This window comes from Trachurus japonicus, chromosome 14 (genome assembly GCF_045865225.1).
Source record: "Trachurus japonicus isolate A0001 chromosome 14, Traja_1.0".
Taxonomy (NCBI): domain Eukaryota; kingdom Metazoa; phylum Chordata; class Actinopteri; order Carangiformes; family Carangidae; genus Trachurus; species Trachurus japonicus.
In genome coordinates, this window is record NC_140920.1 from 28,170,885 (window position 1) to 28,191,582 (window position 20,698).

Genomic DNA, 20,698 nt, shown 5'->3' on the forward strand with positions numbered 1-20,698 from the left:
CTATCTGTGCTCTGACCAGATTGAGATATTGATGTTTAAAGGGATATTTCAACATGTTGGCAAATTCACCTATTGCCATAATCGCTGCAGTCATAAGAGTAGGTTCATTACCTTTAATTGTCGGTGCAAGCTGTTTTTAGATTGGCGGGGCAGAGACGTGAGCTCTGCATGGCGCGCTGTATTTTCGGCTTTCCTTCATTTAACTCATCAAATAGTGACCTGTTGTGACCTGCACATTCACCACGCTATGAGATAATAACAGAACGTTACGAGACAGAGTTGTTTACAAGGCACATCGGTAGTCGGAACTACATTCCAGACACGGCTACTCGAGTGACTTCAAAAGCGCAAGCTTCATGTGTCGTAATGTTACATAATTATGCGTTATTATAGCATGGCGAATGTGCGGGTCACAACGTGTCCACGAGAGCGTTTTGGAGTTGTTGGACTGTGTGTTTAGTTTGATGGGGGAAACATGGAAATAGCATGAGCCTCCGTTGCGTTAGCTGAGCAGCTCTCATCTCTGCTCCGCCGATCTAAAAACAGCTTGCACCGACAATTAAAGGTAATGAACCTACTCCTAAAACTATAGGGATTATGGCAATAGGCAAATTTACCAAAATGTTGAAATAGCCTATCCCTTTAAAGTCGTTGCATACCAAATATTCAAACTGATAAATGTGAAATATTGAAATCCTTGAAAATTTGGAAATGGTGTTTTTTTTAAACAGGTCAAATGCTGAGAGAATCTTATAATTCTAAGAAATAAAAATCAGCTTTTAGAGAGAATTAGAGAATACTAACACATTATTCATAATTTACTTGTAAGCAACACTTGTGTAGTGAAGAGAAATTGTTAAACTTGAAAAAACACCTCCTATTATGTTAAAGCAGAAGTAAGCAATATTTTTGTGGTAATAAGTCTGAAATAGTTGTATCTTCCGACAGCAATCACTTACATAGAGTGTTTGGACCGAAACACGGGTCTGTCAGTCACTCTGCTCTGCTCTGAGCCCAGGAGAAAACATTTATCGTATCCTACAGTTTTTATCCAATGAGGAGAGAGAACGGCATAAAGGGGCAGTCCTCTCTGTGTGTGCAGCCAAGGGATGCACGTGAATGTGGTGACGTAGGGACGAGGACCAATAGATCCATGACGAGGGCGGGGGCTGCTAACTCCATCGGCTGACAAGACGTTATGGTGCGTTCAAGGCAACTCGTAACTCGTGTTTTTCCGACCTGTGAAGTCGTACCAGTTCGATCTGGTACGAGTTCACAGGTCGGAAGTTACGAGTGGCCGTTATAGTGACTTTCACCGGTAAAACAGGTCGGAAAAACATGAGTGGGTTGCCTGGAACGCTACAAAGTCGTAAGTTGTGACTTGAAGCTGTAATTTACGGTTTCAAAAGCCTGCCTGGAACACAGCATTAGCCAAAACGACCGGATCGCTTACTTCTGCTTTAATAAGAGCTGGAATATGTCAATAACTGTCAGATAAGACCTTATAGTTCCAAAGAGATGACATGATGATGCCCCATCTGAGTCTGCAGGGCTCTGGGCCTTATTAACAGTCTTACATGTTTCTTTGTACATTGAAATGTAACATATTGCTGAGTACCAGCGTTGGCAACGAGCATGTGTTGTTAGCATGATGACACCAGGTTGGGTACTAATGCATCATGTTGTACTTGTTGTTTCCACCGTACCTGCCCCGGGGCAGCTCTCCCTCCTCTCTCCGCCAGCGGACGGTCGGCGTCGGGTCTCCATGCACCTCGCAGTAGAAGTCCACTGTGTCGTCTGCCAGCACCACCTGGTTCACCGGCTGTTTGGTGAACATGGGCCTCTCTGGAATTAGAAGGAGACAGAAAACGGGGGAGGGGGAGGGAGGATTAAAACTGCTTGTGGTGCAACTGCCTAATTGCAGTTTGACTTTTTTTTCAGATTTGTCAGCAATTTATAACTCTTGGCTTTCATCTAGTAGAGGAGTGGACACAGCTTGGCCAAATTCATATCATTTCAAATGAGAGAGAGATGGAAAAAAAGGCTGTAATGAAATAAAAGGGGAAAAGGAGACTTATTGTGAGGTCTATTGTGCTTAACTGTGCAGATATCCACCGTGTTGCATTAGAGCTCTCTCTAAATATTTATTTCAAGCCAACTGAGGACAACAAAGGCCCAGGGTCAGAACCAGAACCAAGACACATGCAGGTACTGATGAAGAATCTCTGTTGATTTATTGTCATTTACATTATACTTGTTATATTATACTATACTAACAGATTATTATAGAGATGAGACTGAAACCAGACCACCATACCTAAACATGCAATACCCTATTGCTGCAACGAGTATGCTGGTATTATAAAACAAGTAGATGCAAAGGCAAGACCGCATTGAGTTGCACAGGTGGGCGACTAAAACATGCATAATATATGCACTCTAAGCTCTTATTGCGATCATAATAAGCTCTAAATTCTGTGAAAATAAATCAGTGCAGATGTGCAATGGCTGTTATGTTTCCAGCTTCACAGATGGCAGCCACATTAAATATAAGGGGAAGTGTCATTTTTGCATTTTCAGAGACATCAATTTTGAAATTAAGTCGCTTCGCCCTGGGTTTCGGTTTAATGCTGTGCAGAAGGAGCAGAGGAATCTGGACGGTGCTGGTGTTAGTGGTGGTGGTGGTGGTGGTGATGAGAATGAGGGGGCTGGGGGGTAACTGAAATGAAGAAAATATCAATTTTCTATCTGTTTCCTCTCAGATCAATACACACTCTGAGAATGCCTGTAGTGTTGGCGCTGCGCAAGGCTGAGCGAGGCAGAAAATCCGAGGGGAAAAGAGAAAGGGAGGTCAAGAGAGCAAAGCAAAGGGCAGCTAGGAGAGAAACATTCATCTTCTTCTCCACCAGGAATATCAGCCAGGCTGGAGAAAGATCAACTCAAATAATATAAATGCAGCAAGAGGCTGGGAAGAGAGGAAAGTGTGTTTCAGGAAGCTCCATTTCCTACACTGTGTATTCAACACTTGAATGAAATACAGTGATAATAACTCACCAAACACCACCAGTTCGGCAGGATCACTGTCTCTCCATCCAACCATGTTGGTTCCAACACACACATACATCCCAGCATCGCTTTTTCTGGTGTTGGAAATCATCAGCTTCCCTCCTCGGATCTGAATTAGAGGCGAGGGAGGGGGAGGAGGACGGAGGAGGGAAAGAGGCAGAGAAGAAAATGGAGATAAAGGTAAGAAGAGGAGGAGGAGGAGGGTGGGCAGTGGAGGAGGGGAAAGAAAGAAGACAAATCGAAGGAGGTTGGGAAGAGGATATTGAAGCATATTGGTGAGGAGAGAGGCCACTCCATCATGTTCAGCGTCATGACAGATGGCTCCTCTGTTAGCTCTTTACACTGTTTGGCAATGGGTCTACTTCAAGGCCTTATCGCCATAGAAACATCTTCAGCTGCTCTGTGTGTAAGTAATGTGAATGTAAACTTGCAATGTAAATGTGCAAAAATATAAAAAAGCATATGTGCATCTACTCACAGTGATCCTCTCATCTTGATCGCTGACTCGCACGTCGTTCCTTTTCCATGAGATGGTGGGCTCGGGGTGGCCCCTGGGGGGGATACACTCCATGACGGCCGGCTCACCAGCAGCCACCACCACGTCGCTAGGCGTCTGACGGAAGTCGTCTCTCAGAACTGTGGAAAAAACAGCAAAGGTGCAGACGGATGGTTAGAAAGAGCGAAAACCTCTTGGCCGATGATACTGTCTTTTATATGGACAATTCTGATGACATTTAAAGGTGACATATTATGGAAATATCACTTTTTGAAGGCTCTTTGCCTTTTGGCCCCCAAAATGCAAGAATTGACAAAACAAATCTGTAATGTTCAGGCTCCCTAGGTTGAAATCCACGTGGTTTTACGAGCTGTTCCCTCGGATGTCTTCCAGTGATGTAACTAGTTTTGAATTTGTATAATACCACCCCTACCTGGGACTGGTAGAAGGGGCGGGGCAAGTAGTGGTTTATTTGCATTTAAATGGACAGGCACTGAAAGCAGCCGTTCTGAACAGAGCTGTGATGTTTGATCCTTGGCATATTTTGACCAAAGCATGTCAGAGACATGTCTTTAAGATCCCTGAGAACTATTTTAATCTGTGGAAAGGGGGCATAATATGTCTCCTTTATCTTGCTGTTGACGCTTTATCTGACTTTGCATAGATGAAATCATATTAACATCATGTTGACATTTGGCCTTCAAAGAGAAAAGGCAGAAAATGGCAAAAAAAAAAGATTGCACACACGCAGCACAACAAATGAGGACAATCCATCACAGTTTGGCCGATAAACACAAAAGCAGGACAGGACCCTGACAGGACACTGATACTGTATAACTGCGAGTCAATCATGGTATGCACGTGTCCCAAAGGTCTTCATAAACTCTGTGTGATTTCTGCAGCATCACAGCACATCAATAATGAAGGCTCTCATAGCTGACAAACACAAAGTAGATGAATTATTCAATCCCATCCTCACTCACTCATACACGCACACACACACATATATACACACTCCCCCGGTAATTGTGCATGCACAAATACACTAGGATTTGCGGTCAAGATAACAAGTCGCCGCTCAAACAAGCACATCAGCATGAGCAGAGGGACCCCGCTCTGGATATGACAACCAGAATTAACTACCTCTGTTCTACTTTCTTTGACTTCATTCATAAGACATTAGAGACCTGTCTTTGACTCACATCCGCCTCCCCTACCTCCAAATTGATTCTTCTGTAGTCAACATCTGCATGTTACCTGAAGGCATTTGGGCTTTTTCTTCCTCTCTGAAGTCTCTAGAGCTCTGCAACCTCTCAGATTACAGGTATGGTGGATGCTTTTGTCGTCTAGAGTGGTGCACTGACAGCACCGGTCTACCAGGATGAGGTCAAACCCATGCAGGCCTTCAGGCTACAAGTCTGGTCTAAGCCACTCTGGGGATTTACAGAAGGGATAAACCAATGGGAGGGTTCGTACGGCATTCCTATCTGGTCCAAATGTTGAAGCTGATCTGAAAAGCAGATCTCACAATCTTTTACATCACACTCCCTCTTAGGCATTTATAAAGAAACTTCCAAAGTCAAGCAGCAACTCTTTAAAAAATAGCACTCTGGGGTTATCAAATTTCTACCCTCAAATATTCCACAAAGTTCTCTTTGAAGCTATGGGCAGATGAGATTTTGGACATCAAGGAGTTGGTGGATGATTAATTGATGCAGGAGCATAACGCAGCTGATTTGCATACATTAAGGTGATCCAACCCATGATATAAGTCGTACCAAAATGATGACATTCAGCTCCTGTCCTCAACTCAAGTCTCCCTGAGTGTGCAAAATGCAGCATCTGTCAAAAGCATTGTAAAGATAAACACAAAAAATCTACTACTTCACCTTAAAAGTGCAAGTCATGTCAGAAAGCAGCATCCTAATTCACTCCAACAGCTTGTCAAAGACTTTTGAACATCGCTACTAAAGACGCCATTGAGTCAAAGCACAGTTTTCTGTACAACATGCCCCGAGCACAGAAACTGACAGATACAGTAAGTTTGTCATATTTGAGGAAAATATTAAAGTGCTGTCTTATTCATTTATTTCTTCAATGACTATTTGTCATTTGATTTAACCATCAACTGAATGAAATCAACAGCAGCCACATTTACACCAGACATGTAAACTATCCATTATGTAAATCCTCTTTCTCTTTGATTGAGTATTTCAGCCAGGACATAACAGCAGTAGTAGCAGGCAGCTAATACAAATTGGCACAGATGGCTATAGTTAAAGCTACAGTAGGTAAATTGACTAAAGTGAAAATAAAGTCTGCGACTTGGTCGGAAATTTCAAGATGATACACTGTCAGGTCCCTCTATGAACCTCCATTCCAGCAAATATGACTGAATAATTGTTACCAACTGAATTTAAAAGGTTCTGGTAGATACCTGTGACCATTTAGATTATAAAGCAACGTCTAAGTTCTATATTAGTACTTTAAAAGTATCAACACCTCAGTCCACAGAGATATGCAGAGAGCATGTATTCAGAAACCAAGCCTTAAAATGAGCCGTACTTTGCTCTCAGCCATGGCCCGAGCCCCGCCCACCTGGACCTGCCATCCAACCATACAGGATTTGTTTTCTCTCAGTAGTTTTTCTTTTCCACATGAACAATATTGTGTTAGAACATTTACTGTACTTCTACATCAGAAGAAACAATCTCCTTCACTTCATTTTTCATGCTCTGGATTCATGTAATGTAAGTTCAGTAAGTTCAGTTGCACAAACAAGTTTCATCATGTGCCCATGACAGTCTGCAGTGCTAACATTTAAAATGCTCCACCACCTAATTTGACATGTAAAGCCTTGCAGACTACATGCACTCATTGAGGATAATATATGGTTTACTACAGCTGTGGAGTATGACACAGTGTAAAACTTGCTAAGCTATCTTCTACTGAAACAAACATCCCCCTCGTCCCATCCTCATGTGTTTATGGTCATGTACAGCACTGACTTACATGTTGTATCGTTTGTCAATAAAATGGAATTGTACTGATAGATGCTGGAATATATACAGCGCATTTGTGAATGTGTGTACATTTATTGCATATGCATACATTTATTGCATATGCAAATGAATGTGAGTCCATGTAAGCGAGGAACAAGTGCCAGTGTTGATCGAATGTCAGAGGCCAGCAGGGGCGGGTCACTGCCTCGTCTGATTAATGACACATCTCCTCTAATAACAGCAGCACCAGCAGCACAACAAAAGCCCCACGCCATTAGCATTATCATCTCCATCCATATATCAAATCGGTCCATCCCTCCATCCATCCATCCATCCATCCATTCACACTAACCCACTCGCGCTCAGACTTCTCAGGATTTCTTTATCTCTGCTACCTGGGCCTGTGTGAAAAATTTATAGTATCTCTGTGTCAGTGGCTGTACGCCCCAGCAAAAGCGAAGGCTCGTTTCTCTTCCTGTCAAGATAGCGTGGCGTCCTCTTTGAATGAGGGTAAAGTGTGGGTGTGTATGTGAGGAGATAAATCTGCCTGTTTGTTGGTAATCAAGGTCATGGGAGACGGCCACATCAGTGTTTGAGGGGAGAATAGGATATTTTTCATTTCCTCATTAGCTAACAGATCCGGAGCTTTGCCTTTGCCCTGACACCGCTCTACACAAATTCATTGTTGGCTACTGAACCATTATGCTGCTGTCTTTTTTTTATCCATGTCTCTGAGAGGGATGAAATTGCCACTTATGGCTGTAGTCAGGCCCGTATCCCGATGGCCAATTACTTAGCCACAGAGCATTTGGGGCATTCCAAATCCCATTGGTCCCTCCAATCCTGAAATGATATGCCAAACCACACCCTGACCTTATCTGTACCTTATTCTTTCCCCACCGATCGCTATTCACGGCAGATTACAAAACCTTGACTAAATTGTTCGGGAGCCCCGTCCCGACACGCAAAGCAGGGAGGGAAATGTGACAGCTCGCTGCACCCCGGGTCTGAATTATCATGCAACTGGGGTTAAAAGACCACCGTGGTGACCTGTCACACACACCGCTCGGAGATCACGGTTCCAGGGGCCTCCTGATCTTTTCCACTCCCCAGATCTGAGCAAAAAAAAAAAAAAAGAAGGTCTCCAGAAGTTTATTAGGCACTGGCAATTACCCATGAGGCCCTTAGGGGCCCATATTAAGTGGGTGCACTTTGACCCGTTCTTTAAACCCCTTCAACAAAGCCAGAGTAATCCCCACCACTGGGGTTGAAAAGCAGACTATAATAAGAGCGCAGACACACGAGGTAAGAGATAATGATGACCACAGCTGTACGCATCTGTACATGGCAACTGTAACATGTTGGCGCACTGTGATAGATACAACTAGAGTTAATAGTTTTCTGCCATTTACCTGTTTTCACTGTTGACACAAGAAATCCTAGCATGACTAGATAACTGATTCAAACATCTTAGCGACTTAATCTTATTATATTTAATCTCATTATTTGTCAGATTAAGTGTAGGATATTTGACTCTGTGTATAAGAGCATCAGTGGGTTTCTGAACATGAGCTAAAACACAGCCGCCGCGGAAGGCAAAGAGCCAGAGGGAGCGGCGTCGGTCCACATTCGGTATTTACACAACCTCGTCTTGTAAAACAGACTGGTAAGAGCTTGGCTCCAGGTTCATCTGTGGAAACTCAGAGGACGTCCAAGAAGGGAAAAAAACCCAATGCTCGCAAAACTACAGAAGATTAAATTTTGCCAAAGAGCATGAGAAGAAGGCTGATGGTTGCTGGCAGCACATTCTCTGGTCGGAGAAACCCAACTACATTGGTTTGGGGTCGTATGTTCGCTGTGGTCCAGTCCAGTGACTCCACACGGTGCCGCCCGTGGAACATGGAGGTGAGATTGCGCCGATTTGAGGCAGCATGACAGCAAAAGACTATTGATTACACTCTGATTGAACAGAGGACTCCCTGTCTGAAGAAGCTTGGCAGGGGAGGATTTTATTTTTTAAAGAAGAAAAAGTGAAAAGAATGAATGAGGAGAAACTAATAAGAATCAGGCAGAACATCTCTCCAGATGTTTGTTTGATTCGTATCAGACAAATCCAGGATGATTGGATCTGTCATCAACAAAAATATCCAACAGAAAATGACTTTGCATCTTTGAATCCATTCAATGATGCAAAAATAATTAGTACAATTGTCAGGTATTATTTAACTGAGCCAAAAAACACATATATGTGATATATCACATGGTGGTTTTATGCATCAGCTGTTTCTCAACTCAATATCTGGAGAGCAAACATCCCAATGTAAATTTACAAAGACCATGAGGAGATTTTATCACTGACACCGTCTGTGTCGCATCGGTGTCATTGTGTTTCTTTACCCAGCGACACACACATCAGTCATGACTAAAACAAACAGCGGCCCATCTGCACGGAGCATCCGTCAGCCGCTGATGTCCCCCTGATGGATGTGCAAATTTGCAAAAGAAACCGTACCCAATCATTACGAAAATTAAAAAAAAAAACGCCGACAGAAGCTTATCTAATTTGTGCCCAACAAAGTGTGTGCGATTGTATGGAAGTAATATCTATCTGCCAGTGCTGGACCTGTGTGATTTAGCACATGTGCGACGTATTGGGGACCCCCCCCCCTCCACACACACACACACACACCCCTGCTCCATATCAGGCCGTCATTTGAGCATTTAATTGCACATAAAAAACACCTTTGGGGGTAAGCTCAGTCTCACTTTTAATTAAATGGCTTTATCGCTGTTGTTAATGTTCCAAGGATTGTGTGTATGTGTGTGTGTGTGTGTGTGTGCACCCCAAAGAATAAATATTCAGATGGCAGAGAGAGAGTGTGACAGATAGTCCCTTGGCTGGAGGAGCAAAAGGAGCGATGGAGGGGACGGGGGGGATCAAGAAAAGTGTCCAAGGGGCTCAGGCTGTTGTGTGTATGTGTGTGTGCGTGTGTAGGGGGGATTGAGCCGGTCATCTGTCAATCCGTCAGCTTACACTTGTCCTGACATGAAGCAATCTGCTTTGGTGTGAACGCACACTCGAAAAACACACTGATGTTTTTTTTTTGTTTTTTTGCTCTTTCGTCATACATCTGCTTTATCAGACCTAGTTACACACACACACACACATATAGCTACACATCTTCTTCTCTGTTGTGTTGTATCTGTAAGCGTTTATTCCTGCTCCCCAAGGCAATATCTCTCCAGGCCCTTGGGCCCAACGGGGGCCCCCCATCAGAAACCACCTTCCATCAGCCACTCTCATTATCCAGAGTGGACCCCCTCCGATCCCTATCAACCGCTACACTGTGATGAAACGGCCCGCACAGGATATTGCTATGTGTGTGTGTGTACTTGTACATCTATACATGTGAGGACCAGATTGAGTTTTACACCATCAGAGCGAGGACATTTGGGACTGTGGGGACATTTTGGCCGGTCCTCACTTTCTCAGACCCCTTTAGGTTATAATTATGTTTCAATTAGGTTAAGAGTAATGGTAGGCATTTGTTTTGGATGGTTAAGGTTAGGGTAAGGGGCTAGGGAATACATTATGTCAATGAGTGTCCCCACAAAGATAGCCATACAAACGTGTGTGTGTGTGTGTGTCTGTGTGAGATTTTCTTCTTTTTTTTCAGTGGTGATGGGAGGGTCTGGAGAGGCTGGAGGGGAGGCGGGGGTCTCACAGTTGGAGACAGATGTCCGCACTGCCACTAAGCACCCATCACCTCCCCCACCCACACACACACACACACACACACACCATCCAGTACAAACACAGACACTCGCTGATACGATGCACAGCAGCTGTAACAGCAAACAGAAAAACACAGTCTGCATCCGATATGAGCAACACGGAGCAGAGTGGAGACTGAAACCTCCTACACAGACACACACACACACACACACACATACACATCCAGTGTCAAACAGCCCTTGCCATTTCTTTATAAACCGTATTTCCCATCGTTTGCCAGCTGACCTCGAAGCCCTCATCTTCTTAAAAAACAACTCCATCTAAAAGAGTGATTCCAGCGGTGTCATTGGCTCTTCACGGCCTCACACCCTTATACGGCCTTGAGTAAATGACATAACACAGTCCGTCTCTGTGGAAATGCTTAATCGACCAATAGGGAAGCTGAACGGGCGCTGAAGCTTAAATGAAATGGAATCACAGCGACAGGGCATTTCAATTACTCCTTCCTCCGAGTCCAGAAGGGGTCACCTTCCTGGCCCCCCACCCGAGCCCCTCCGGCCTCTCCGGCGGGCGCACGATCACACACGTATGACCTGTTCATCGACATTACACAAATGTACTCCCTCCATTTTCTTTTGTCCCTCAGTGCGTCAGCTGGCGTGGCCATTTAGGGCCTCCGCCGCTGCTGTTTGGTCCCATCAGCTGATTCCATTTAGCAGCAACAACAGCTGCCCCCGACCCCACCCACCCACCCTATCCACCATCACCGTTACTTACAGCCCTAACACCCGTGTTGCCACCAGACCTGGGTTAATGGTTCAACAGCAGCGTGAAAAATGATTTCTGTGCAATTTAAGCTGCAAAAAAACAACAACAACATAAATCCTACAGGTTGAAGGGAATGTGTTTTTTTTCTTTCCCCCTCTAGTGAGGAGATCAGGCATTAAAATGATACCGATTCAAATAATCAGTTTTGAGGGGGCACTGGAGTGTTTTTGCCGAATTGATCCTGGGTAGAAGTTGACAGAAAATCTCTGCAGCGCAAATTAAAAAAAAAAAAAAATCACGCGAAAGCCCTGGTGTTTCTCACAGTAAAGCTCAGGAAAAACCAATTATTGGTCACAGAGCTCCGATAAGACCAAAATGAAACCCACAAGTCACAGTGATGCATTACAAACTGATTATAAGCTTGTTATTAGCATAGATAAACCTCCTCCCAACATAATCATCAGTTAAAAAAAAAAACACCAAAGAAAATTACGCTCACTTTAATATTCAACTCGTGTTCCGATGCTGTTTACGATGCTTTCAAATGTGTTATCAGCGGCGCTACATGTTAAATCCTGCTCAAAATTGAATTAAGTGATAAAATATGAGAAACCTCCATCACACACACACACACACACACACACCACTCAAAGTGCTGCAGGGGAAATAGATGAGATTATCTGTCAAGGTGCAATGTTTCACGGCTAAAGCACTCATAAATACCCAGGGCCTGGACTCACCATAGGGTCTTGTCACACCCAGACAAGAGGGGGTAGAGGGGGTGGGGGGGTGCAGGTGGGTGGAGGAGGAGAGGGGAAATACTTGGCAGCGGTGCTGTCTGCAGCCAATATGACAGCGGGCCCCACATGCAGCAGTGGGACAAGCACAGCAGGCACTCATTATCAGCCATACAGACACTGGAGGGAAATGAGGGGAAGGGGAGGGGAGGGGCTTTATGTGCGTATGTCTCTGTGTGTGCAGCCTATGTGTGTGTGTGGGTGTGTACGGTTGTGAAGCACATGGCTAATAAACATGCCGGAGTGCAGAGGTTGAGGATAATCAGGCGACAACTCGCAGGCACCTTGTGAGGATGGAGCTGCAATCATGTGACGGCAAAGATTATGCGTTTAAGCCAGTTCACGCTTTACAAAAAGGGTGGGGGGGGGGGGGGGCATGTTGTAGTCTGTAAAATTATGTAAGAGGCAGCAACGTCTCACGAGGTCGAGCGCTTAAAACGACACAATACAAACAGAGATGTTGCGTGGACGACTGGACCTCATTTGATTTCATGCTGCCGTCATGTGACAGTATGCTACTGTTAAGACTCAGACGGAATGACTCTGCAAAGCTTTGGTTAGGTTTAGACAGAGAATATCTTTTCAACTGACCAACATCTTTATTGATAAGCTGCATGTCCTGTCTCCACCCTGATCTTTAAAGGTGTTCAGAAATAGCCGTTTGTCCTGCTTGTCGCGCCTCTTTCCATGGGTTTTCCACGAGTTGCTGCACGAGTTTACGCGAGTAAGGAAAACAAATTTGATTGGGTGTTATCGAGCGGGCGGGATATTCAATGTTTGGGGCGGGACCAAGCTCGATTTACTCAAAAATAGAATTTTGCACAAAGTTTGATCTACATCGTCTGATAGATGAGTTATTACACTAATTTTAAGACCCATAGTGGGCTCAAATTCAAATTTCTTTTCTGGATACCTTTAAACTCTGAAACTGGGTTTAGCATTTTGTGCACCAGGCATCTACACAGTTTCCAGCTACAGACAACATGATGCAATTTGTAAAAAAAAAAAAAACTCTATCAATATTCACACATATCTAGCAGTCATCTCCACTGCAGACCTGCTGCTCATCACTATCAGAGTGAATGAAAGAATGTAAATACAGCAGCTGAGTGAAGAACAGATTGTAAACCCAGCTCATGCCAGAATACAACACAGCCATTTAAAGCAAGATACGGGCGGGCTGCGTTTAATTCACCCATCCAGTTTTGCAGGGGTGTCTGTTAACCCCCTGCACCGAGCATATAAATCCACCACATTACAGCCTGCGCTGACTGCTGGATGTGATTTCATTCAGTATATGCTGCTCTGCAGTACGTCCAGACCTATAGATGTATATCAAGTCCTGAAGAACCGGCCAATAAAAATAATATTCCTACAGATGCTGGGCTGCATACAGATTTGTCACTGTGTAGCCTAATCTATGTAGGTCCATCTGGTTCACCCAGCTGATAGAAAAATAAAGAAGCAAAGAGTCGAACATGAAATATTTACAGCGCTTTTGATGATGGATGAAGAGGACATGACTTTTCCAGCAGTGAGCTTTAAACTGTACTTATTCTGTATATATATGTATGTGTGTGTCCAGAGAGCTATTAAAAGCCCTCCATCCCTCCTGCTACACCCCCCACCCCCCTCCCTCTCCACCTTCTAATTCCCCCATCACACACACACACACACACACACACTTGCTTCACTCAAACAGAGCAGAACAAGCCCAAGGCGTGCCAGAGCCATTTCACTGAAATAGCCATATTTCAAGTCAAGGAGGGGAGTGTGTGTGTGTGTGTGTGTGTGTGTGTGTGTGGGGAGGGGGGGGGGTATTAAAATACCACTTGGCAGCCAAAAGTCTTCTCATGTCGAAGCTCCCTACCAACTCCTCCCACGCCCAGCCTCCTCCCATTAACCTGGTATTACAGGAGATGCCCGGAGTTTGTGCGCGGACACGGATGAACCCAGTCTGCTGTGAACACAAACACACACAACACACACACACACACACACACACACACACTCTCATCGGAGTGCAAATCCCTCCAATCTCCTGGCACAAGGAGCGCTCACCTATGTGTGGCTCGGCAGCAGGTTCCCATCCCCGGCTCTGAGCGGGGTGCTGCTGCTCCGGCTGTGCTCACCCACCCAGCAACCTCGAGGTTAATCCACCGCAAACCTCCCCTGGCATGCCATGTTTGTGTGTGTGTGTGTGTCCATGTGCTTTTTCTGCCAATTTTCCATCTATGTGTTTAATCTCTGCAATTCCTGAAGACTCCTGCCATCCCTCCACAACTTTAGAGAAGCAAACTCAGTGGAGGATTTGGACTCTGCAACTCTGCAGCGTTCTGGTGGGGGTTTAAAGCAGCGAGGAAGTGGAGGGATCCCACAGGGCAGAGTATTGGGACTCTGTCTGTTTTCAGTCAACATCAACCCAGGACTGTGCCAACGGCCTACCGCCCCTGCTGAAGTGTCCTTGGGCAAGACAAGTGATTTGTCTTCCTGCTGCAGCGGCTCTCCCCTGACTCCCTGACCTCCTGCAGTCAGCAGCGAGAAAACAATTTTCTGGCGCGGATCAATAATAACACATTATCAAAAGGCTATATTTAAGATTTATTTCTCCTTCTATTTAGGCTCTTAATGGGAATAGATGAGCGCTAGCCTCGTGACCTCAGATGAGGACAGACTCGAGGTGAGCCCTTTATCAGTTCATCTGTTTAATGAAGCCGTCTCGGAGGGTTTCAATTCAATTCAAGAATGTACATCTGAGATTAAAAAACATCTATAATCCTCGTCCCTCCACCGAAATCATCCGTTCCTATGATGCATATCTCATGAACTTCCTGCATGAGTCTTCTCTGTAATTAAAAGTGGCGTCTATCCTTCAGGGAGCGTGCAGAGATGCATCTCAAAGCCCCACATCCCCTTTGTTAGAAAAAAAGCAAATGTATGCTTCCATCACGGACAGCACCACCACGACAACGTAGCCGACAAGAGATGGAGACATGCCACGTCTCGTCAAATTAACCACTCTCGTTCATGAAATATTCAAACAGTATACGACAATGCTTACTTCAGCTCCAGTGGCTCCTCGCTCCTCCTAAAGCCGAATAATTATCAGGTGAAGCCATTCACGCCTGATTGACAGGCTTGTAAAAAGCAGTTTATGCCCCTGAGACAAAATATAGATCTGACAGAAAAAACACACACAAACAGATATTTTGGAGTGGATTTTAAAGGTTTTTTTTCTTTTTTCTTTTTTCTTTAGCTTTTTGCTGGAAATGAACCATGCCTTTAGAAACTGAGGAAAGGAGAAAGATGAAACAACATTTTGATGGGAGTTGTTTGGCAAAAACAAGCCGGTGGAGATTCAGAGAAAAAAAAAAAAATCTGGACCGCATGCTGCAACAGGAGGAGGAGGGAGGGGGGATTTACAAACATGCACATCCATACACACACTTAATCTGATTGTAATTCAAGCAATATGTCCACAAATATGTGATATTGCAACATGAGGGTGATGAGTGTGCAGCTGCAGCATTTGCACCAAAGTGTGTTGGTGTGAGGGGGGGGGTATTTAAGTTTATTTAAGTTAAAGTTTATTTATTTAAAATAGGGACAATATTAATGGACATATACATGTAAATATGCAAGATTATAGCCAACGGCTAATTTCCATCTTTAGTACCTTCGGCAGGTTGATGTTAACAACATTAAGATTAATAAGACAACAGTGACAACAAGTAGAACTATTAGCCTTAATGGCCAGTATGAGCAGGAGTAATTACAGAGAGAGAGAAAACGTGTCCTTGAAAACACAATAGGACAGAAAAAAACAAAAAACAATGAAACCATATAGTGGATCATGAAACATACAGACCAAGGGTCAGGGGACCATACGTATTTTGCTAGTATTTAAATTAGATATCAAAGGGCTGATTAAAGTGCAGAAGTGTTAGGTGCGTAATTATATTGCAGATTGCCCGACTGCACAGTAAATATAAAGTGCTATTTTAAATGCACAATACTCAATGAATATTATGTATGCATGGCATTGCTAAGGAGAGTCCAAGCATCATCAGACCTCCACTCCTCTCAGCTGGTAACACCCACCCCCTGGACCCCTGGACCCCGAGGCACCCCACACACACACACAACAATACCATTACAGAGGTGGTCGAAGCTCCTGTGTGTGTGTGGTCAGCTAATAAAGCAATTGTCTGGCCCTGAAAAGAGGATTACTTTAATCTAGTAATGGCCGATGTTGTGCAGCCTATAGAAGGGGAGGGGGTTTGGGGGGGGGGTGGGTCGTAGGGAATTGCTGAGAAGCCCATTGTAAGACAACTACGCCCCACTTCGCCCCCACACTGCCCTTAGCTGACCCACCAGCACGGTCCAGGCTACTGTAGTTCACCCATGTGGAAAACCAGAAACACTCTTTAACTCAACCTCGAGGGTTGCCCCCCCTTCCTCCCTCCCCAACCCCCACACTCCTCAATCTAAACATACACATGGCACACACACAAGCCATTAATTATTGACCACTGCAGCGGGACAGTGTGGCCATGAGCACTTTTAAAGAATTCCTCCCCAACAATGAGGCATTCAAGTGACTTTTTTTTTTCTTTTTACAAGGCTGCGTTCACACCAACAATAGCTCAGTGTCAAAAAGCCACGACCCCTCCTCGGCCGAAGTCGCACCACGGGGTCGTCGGACCGAGGCCACGTCATACCTCGCAGCCGTCCAGCCGGAAGACAAACAGCAATTCATGGACGTATCGTTTACAACCGGGGGGCTTCACGGATCACATGTGATACCTATCCAATAGAAACACACTTTGATGTCCATGTGTGGTGTGATTATATAGCAGCTCTGGGTTCTGTATTGATACCGTGAAAAGTAAAGAAAAGCCTCAGTCCACAGAGAAAGGCATGTGCCTGTGTTCAGAAACTGAACCTTAAAGAGGAACTAAGCAGGATTTTATGCTACATTTTTACCTTAAATAAAAAGCGCTGGAGTAATTGTGATAGTTAACTACATGACTTGTGACTTGTGACGAGTGAGAACGGAGGCTCTCTGTCTTCCACCTGGCGTCTCATGGCTGAAAACCAACCTTGCAACATCAGCGTAGTAGCTACCTGGCCGCCATCTCTGCAGCAACATAAACACGCTCCGTAACATTGTATATGTTAGCCGGCTTTGTTGTAAACAAATGCACATGGTCGAGAGGAGGGTTAGTAAAACAGAGGAAAAGCGACCAGACTTACATAGTAGTTCCCCTTTAAAACCAGCCGTCAGGACTTCCTGTGACTTTGTGATGTCACAACAAAAAGCAGCCTCTCTCTGCTCTCAGCCCCGCCCACCTGGACCTACCATCCAACCTAGCAGGATTTGTTTGAGTGTTTTACCTGAAGAGATTCTCAGAGCCTCCCTCTCTTCTGATTGGCTCTGCAACCTGTTGTTATGAGAGCAGCCAGAGAGAGGATATGAAAAACTACACTGAGATTGTTTTTCGGTTCTTAAAACTACAAACGGATCAATACTTCTAAGAGTCTCACAAATAAACAAATGACATCTTGGCTGCGAGGTGTAATAACACGGAGCAGCAGAACCTTGACAGCAGCTTTTCATCTCTGAGACTTTAAGTCCTGTGGATTGGCTTTTTGTTTAGATTCTGACACTGTCCACTTTCCTGAGCTGGCTGCAGTGCCAGAGAGGTGAGGAAGGTGAACCGTCTATCTGATGCTGGTGTCTTCGTGTTTTGGAGGCGAGCCAGCCTGCTTGTGTAAGCAGAGCCACCACACCCCCCACCCACTCCCTCCCTCTCCCCCCCTGTCAACTGTCTCTGTCCACTAACACAATCTATGGCTGAATCCCAACCTGTCAGAGACCTGTGAATATGTTCACATCACCAGGCCGACCTCCACATCCTGCCTCGTGCCTGGCACGCTCCTGCACCCCCCGTTAGCGTGCCACGCCTGCACCGACAGAGTGGGGAGGGGGGGTGGCAGTGTGATTGGGGGGAGGGAAGAGCAACAGTTCCAATTTTCCACCCTGTCAACAAACTCCAAAAACAGATGGATCTTGGAGTAGAAATCCATTTAGCTCCACTTGAATGACTTAAGCCCCCGTTCGCTGACCTTTTCCAACTCTGCGTCTTAAGGAGAAATGAATCTTGTGCAAATATACACACCAGTAGAAATCAATAAGCATTTTTCCACAGCTGCTCACCCTCGCATTTACCATGTGCACGACAGGTCAAATGTGCCTAAATCCCCCTGAAATCCCTCTTTCTTTACCGCATAAAGAGCCGCGTGCCGGTGTTACCTCGGCCGCACGGAAATACTCAAAAGGTGAATGCCTTCATCGGTGAGCAGTTACAAAGGTTAATTTTTAGTCCCGAACTGCCTTTGAAACAGCCGCCGCTCCGCCAGCCACCGGGGGGATTCAGAAAGGTGAGACATAAAAGTATAGAAGCGAACAAAGACGCGCTTTCTAAAGGCACATCCGACAAGGTGACATTAAACATCAAACAATCTTGTGCACATAATCACAGTCTGCAGACGATGCTCCTGATATGAAAGCATTCCTCGCAACATAAAGCCCTGATTTACATGCATAGAGGGAAGTGTGTCAATAAACATCATGCTAATTGGGGTTTGGAACATGACTGATATTTTCCTTCAATCTCATATTCATCTTCCACACAGTGCCGACAGGTTGCACCGAATCAAATGACAGCACGCACCTGAAACTGAGCACTGAGAACAATCCATCCAGTCGCTGGACTGGGCTCTGTCTACTTCCTGGACTCAGAGCGGCGTGAACTGCCAAATATCCACAACCCGGTTTCCAACTCAGACCGATCCATCCAAACACTCACTCTCTAATGATTAAAATGAGTTGGCAAAAAGCAGAGTGGGTTATTTTTACAACATTTCAGAACGAGCACCGACCACCACCAGTTGGAATTTGTTGTCCGACGACTTAACAAAGTTTTCCAATTACAGAATAAAGCTGGCGCGTAATCATTACACTATACTGGACTGTCTAGCAACTGAATCAGTTTGTGCGACGGTAACAGTGATGTGAATGAAAATTTCAATGCCCCGGCCCCTGCAGTCAATCATCCTGTGGACAATGTTCAGACTCTCAGAAATCCTCCATCTGCCGCTGTGATGTGACGTGTCCACTTGTTCCAGCACGGTAACAACAACCACACACATCTTCCCTCTGTAGCTTTAATGATCGCTGATTGTGTTGGATTGATTTGCTCGAGCCATGTATTGATTGCGTTGGCCTCTTTGTGTTTATTGTCTGTCATGAATTACGCCGGAATCTCTCCAGATGCTTCTCGTACTCCGCTACTTCTGTGGGGGGAATTGATGGATATATTTGCACCCACCCACTGTCTGCTACTAAAAAAAACACTGTTGTATCTGTTGTTTGTGTTGTTGTTGTTGTTGTGATGCCTCCTCATGTCCTCTACAGTCTCATCCAGTCCAACATTAGCGGTGCATTAAAAAACCATCAGGCCTCTTATTGAAGCCATTGAGGCCAAAGCGTTGGTGCAGAGAGGATGCAGAGTAGTCCCATCCTGTCTTAACATCTAGAAAACCACAGTGATGATCAACTCAGAGGAGGAATACGTTGCTGCGGTTTCACAGGTCACTGGGTAAAAAAAAAAAAGCACCACATGAGCATGGAGCCTCCAGATGAGCAGTGTGTTGTTATTGTGTCTGATAAGGCTTCCTACTGGACTTCCTTGTTCTCCCTCTCCTAATCTGCGCCCCGAAGCAACACACACTCACACACACACACAGCTCCCTCATGGAGTTTTACCACAGGGCTATTGTTGGCTTCAACGAGCCCAGAGAGGGGGGTCATTTGCATCCTGTAAGCCCGTGACTAATGAATGGCAATTAATTACACTGTGAGTCGAGACATGTCAGAGAAAAAAAAAATGTTTCAAATATTCATGAAACATTCAGGTTTATTAGGGATAGAAAGAAAAAAAAACACTGATTGTGTTTCTTTTTCTCTTTTTTTCCTTTTTCTCCATAGCTGCAAAAATGAAGTGCAGGCTTTTTAAATGCAGGGTGTATCCACCCCCACCTCTCCCTCCTCTGCCCTATTTGTATGGAGGAGGAACACTTGAAGATTAACACAATCCAATACCAGACACAGAAAAAGGCATCCACAACTCCCATCGACAAATAAGTCAGTTGTTTCCCTCCTGCCTTCAGATAAGCATCCAGAGCAGCAGCAGATGTTCTGGACCTAATGCTGGTGTGAAAGCTGAATCAACCCCTCAGTAAAATGTCAGGGCAACAATTAGTGTAGTGAAACACAACTGTCTGGGAGAGTCGTGTGTGTGGCTGCATCCATCTAAAAAGCAGCATTTTCAAATAAAAACACCTGAAAAGACATGTGACACACTGAGCACGATGAAGCGCATTGTCCTCTCTGCTGTTGATGAGCGGCAAAAACACAAACAAAGAACAAAAGAGACGGGTGCTAACAAAGACAACAAGGTCGGTAACACTTGTTATTCATTATCTACTGTTAGTCAGAGCCAATTACAGCCAAGCACGCAGCAGCAGCAGCAGCAGCAGCTATGGGGGACTGTTTGTCATTGTTCCCAGAGGTCTATGTTTTGAGGTGTTTTAACATGGGGTCAGCACCGTCAAAACATAAACGGTTCCATCGGCTTCCATTCTCCTTCCTGAGCCCATAACCGGTCGGTGCAGCCGTCACAAAGAGCTGGAATATACCGGCTTCACTTATTAAGACAGACGACACAGCCTCGAGTTTGTTTGACTGGCAAGGACTCGGCATGAGCAA

General features: G+C 44.9%; 1 protein-coding gene across 4 annotated transcripts in view; it reads right to left on the reverse strand.

The window, feature by feature from the left end:
* Positions 1-20,698, reverse strand: part of robo3 (roundabout, axon guidance receptor, homolog 3 (Drosophila)) — a 101,701-nt gene that overhangs the window by 51,492 nt on the left and 29,511 nt on the right. For all 4 annotated transcript variants that reach the window (XM_085798714.1, XM_085798713.1, XM_085798716.1 and 1 more), the window contains exons 3-5: positions 3,545-3,702; positions 3,055-3,175; positions 1,707-1,845 (exon numbers count right to left, since the gene is read on the reverse strand). In XM_085798714.1, the coding sequence (XP_085654840.1) occupies positions 1,707-1,845; positions 3,055-3,175; positions 3,545-3,702 (418 nt within the window). The remainder of the gene's footprint in view (positions 1-1,706; positions 1,846-3,054; positions 3,176-3,544; positions 3,703-20,698) is intronic.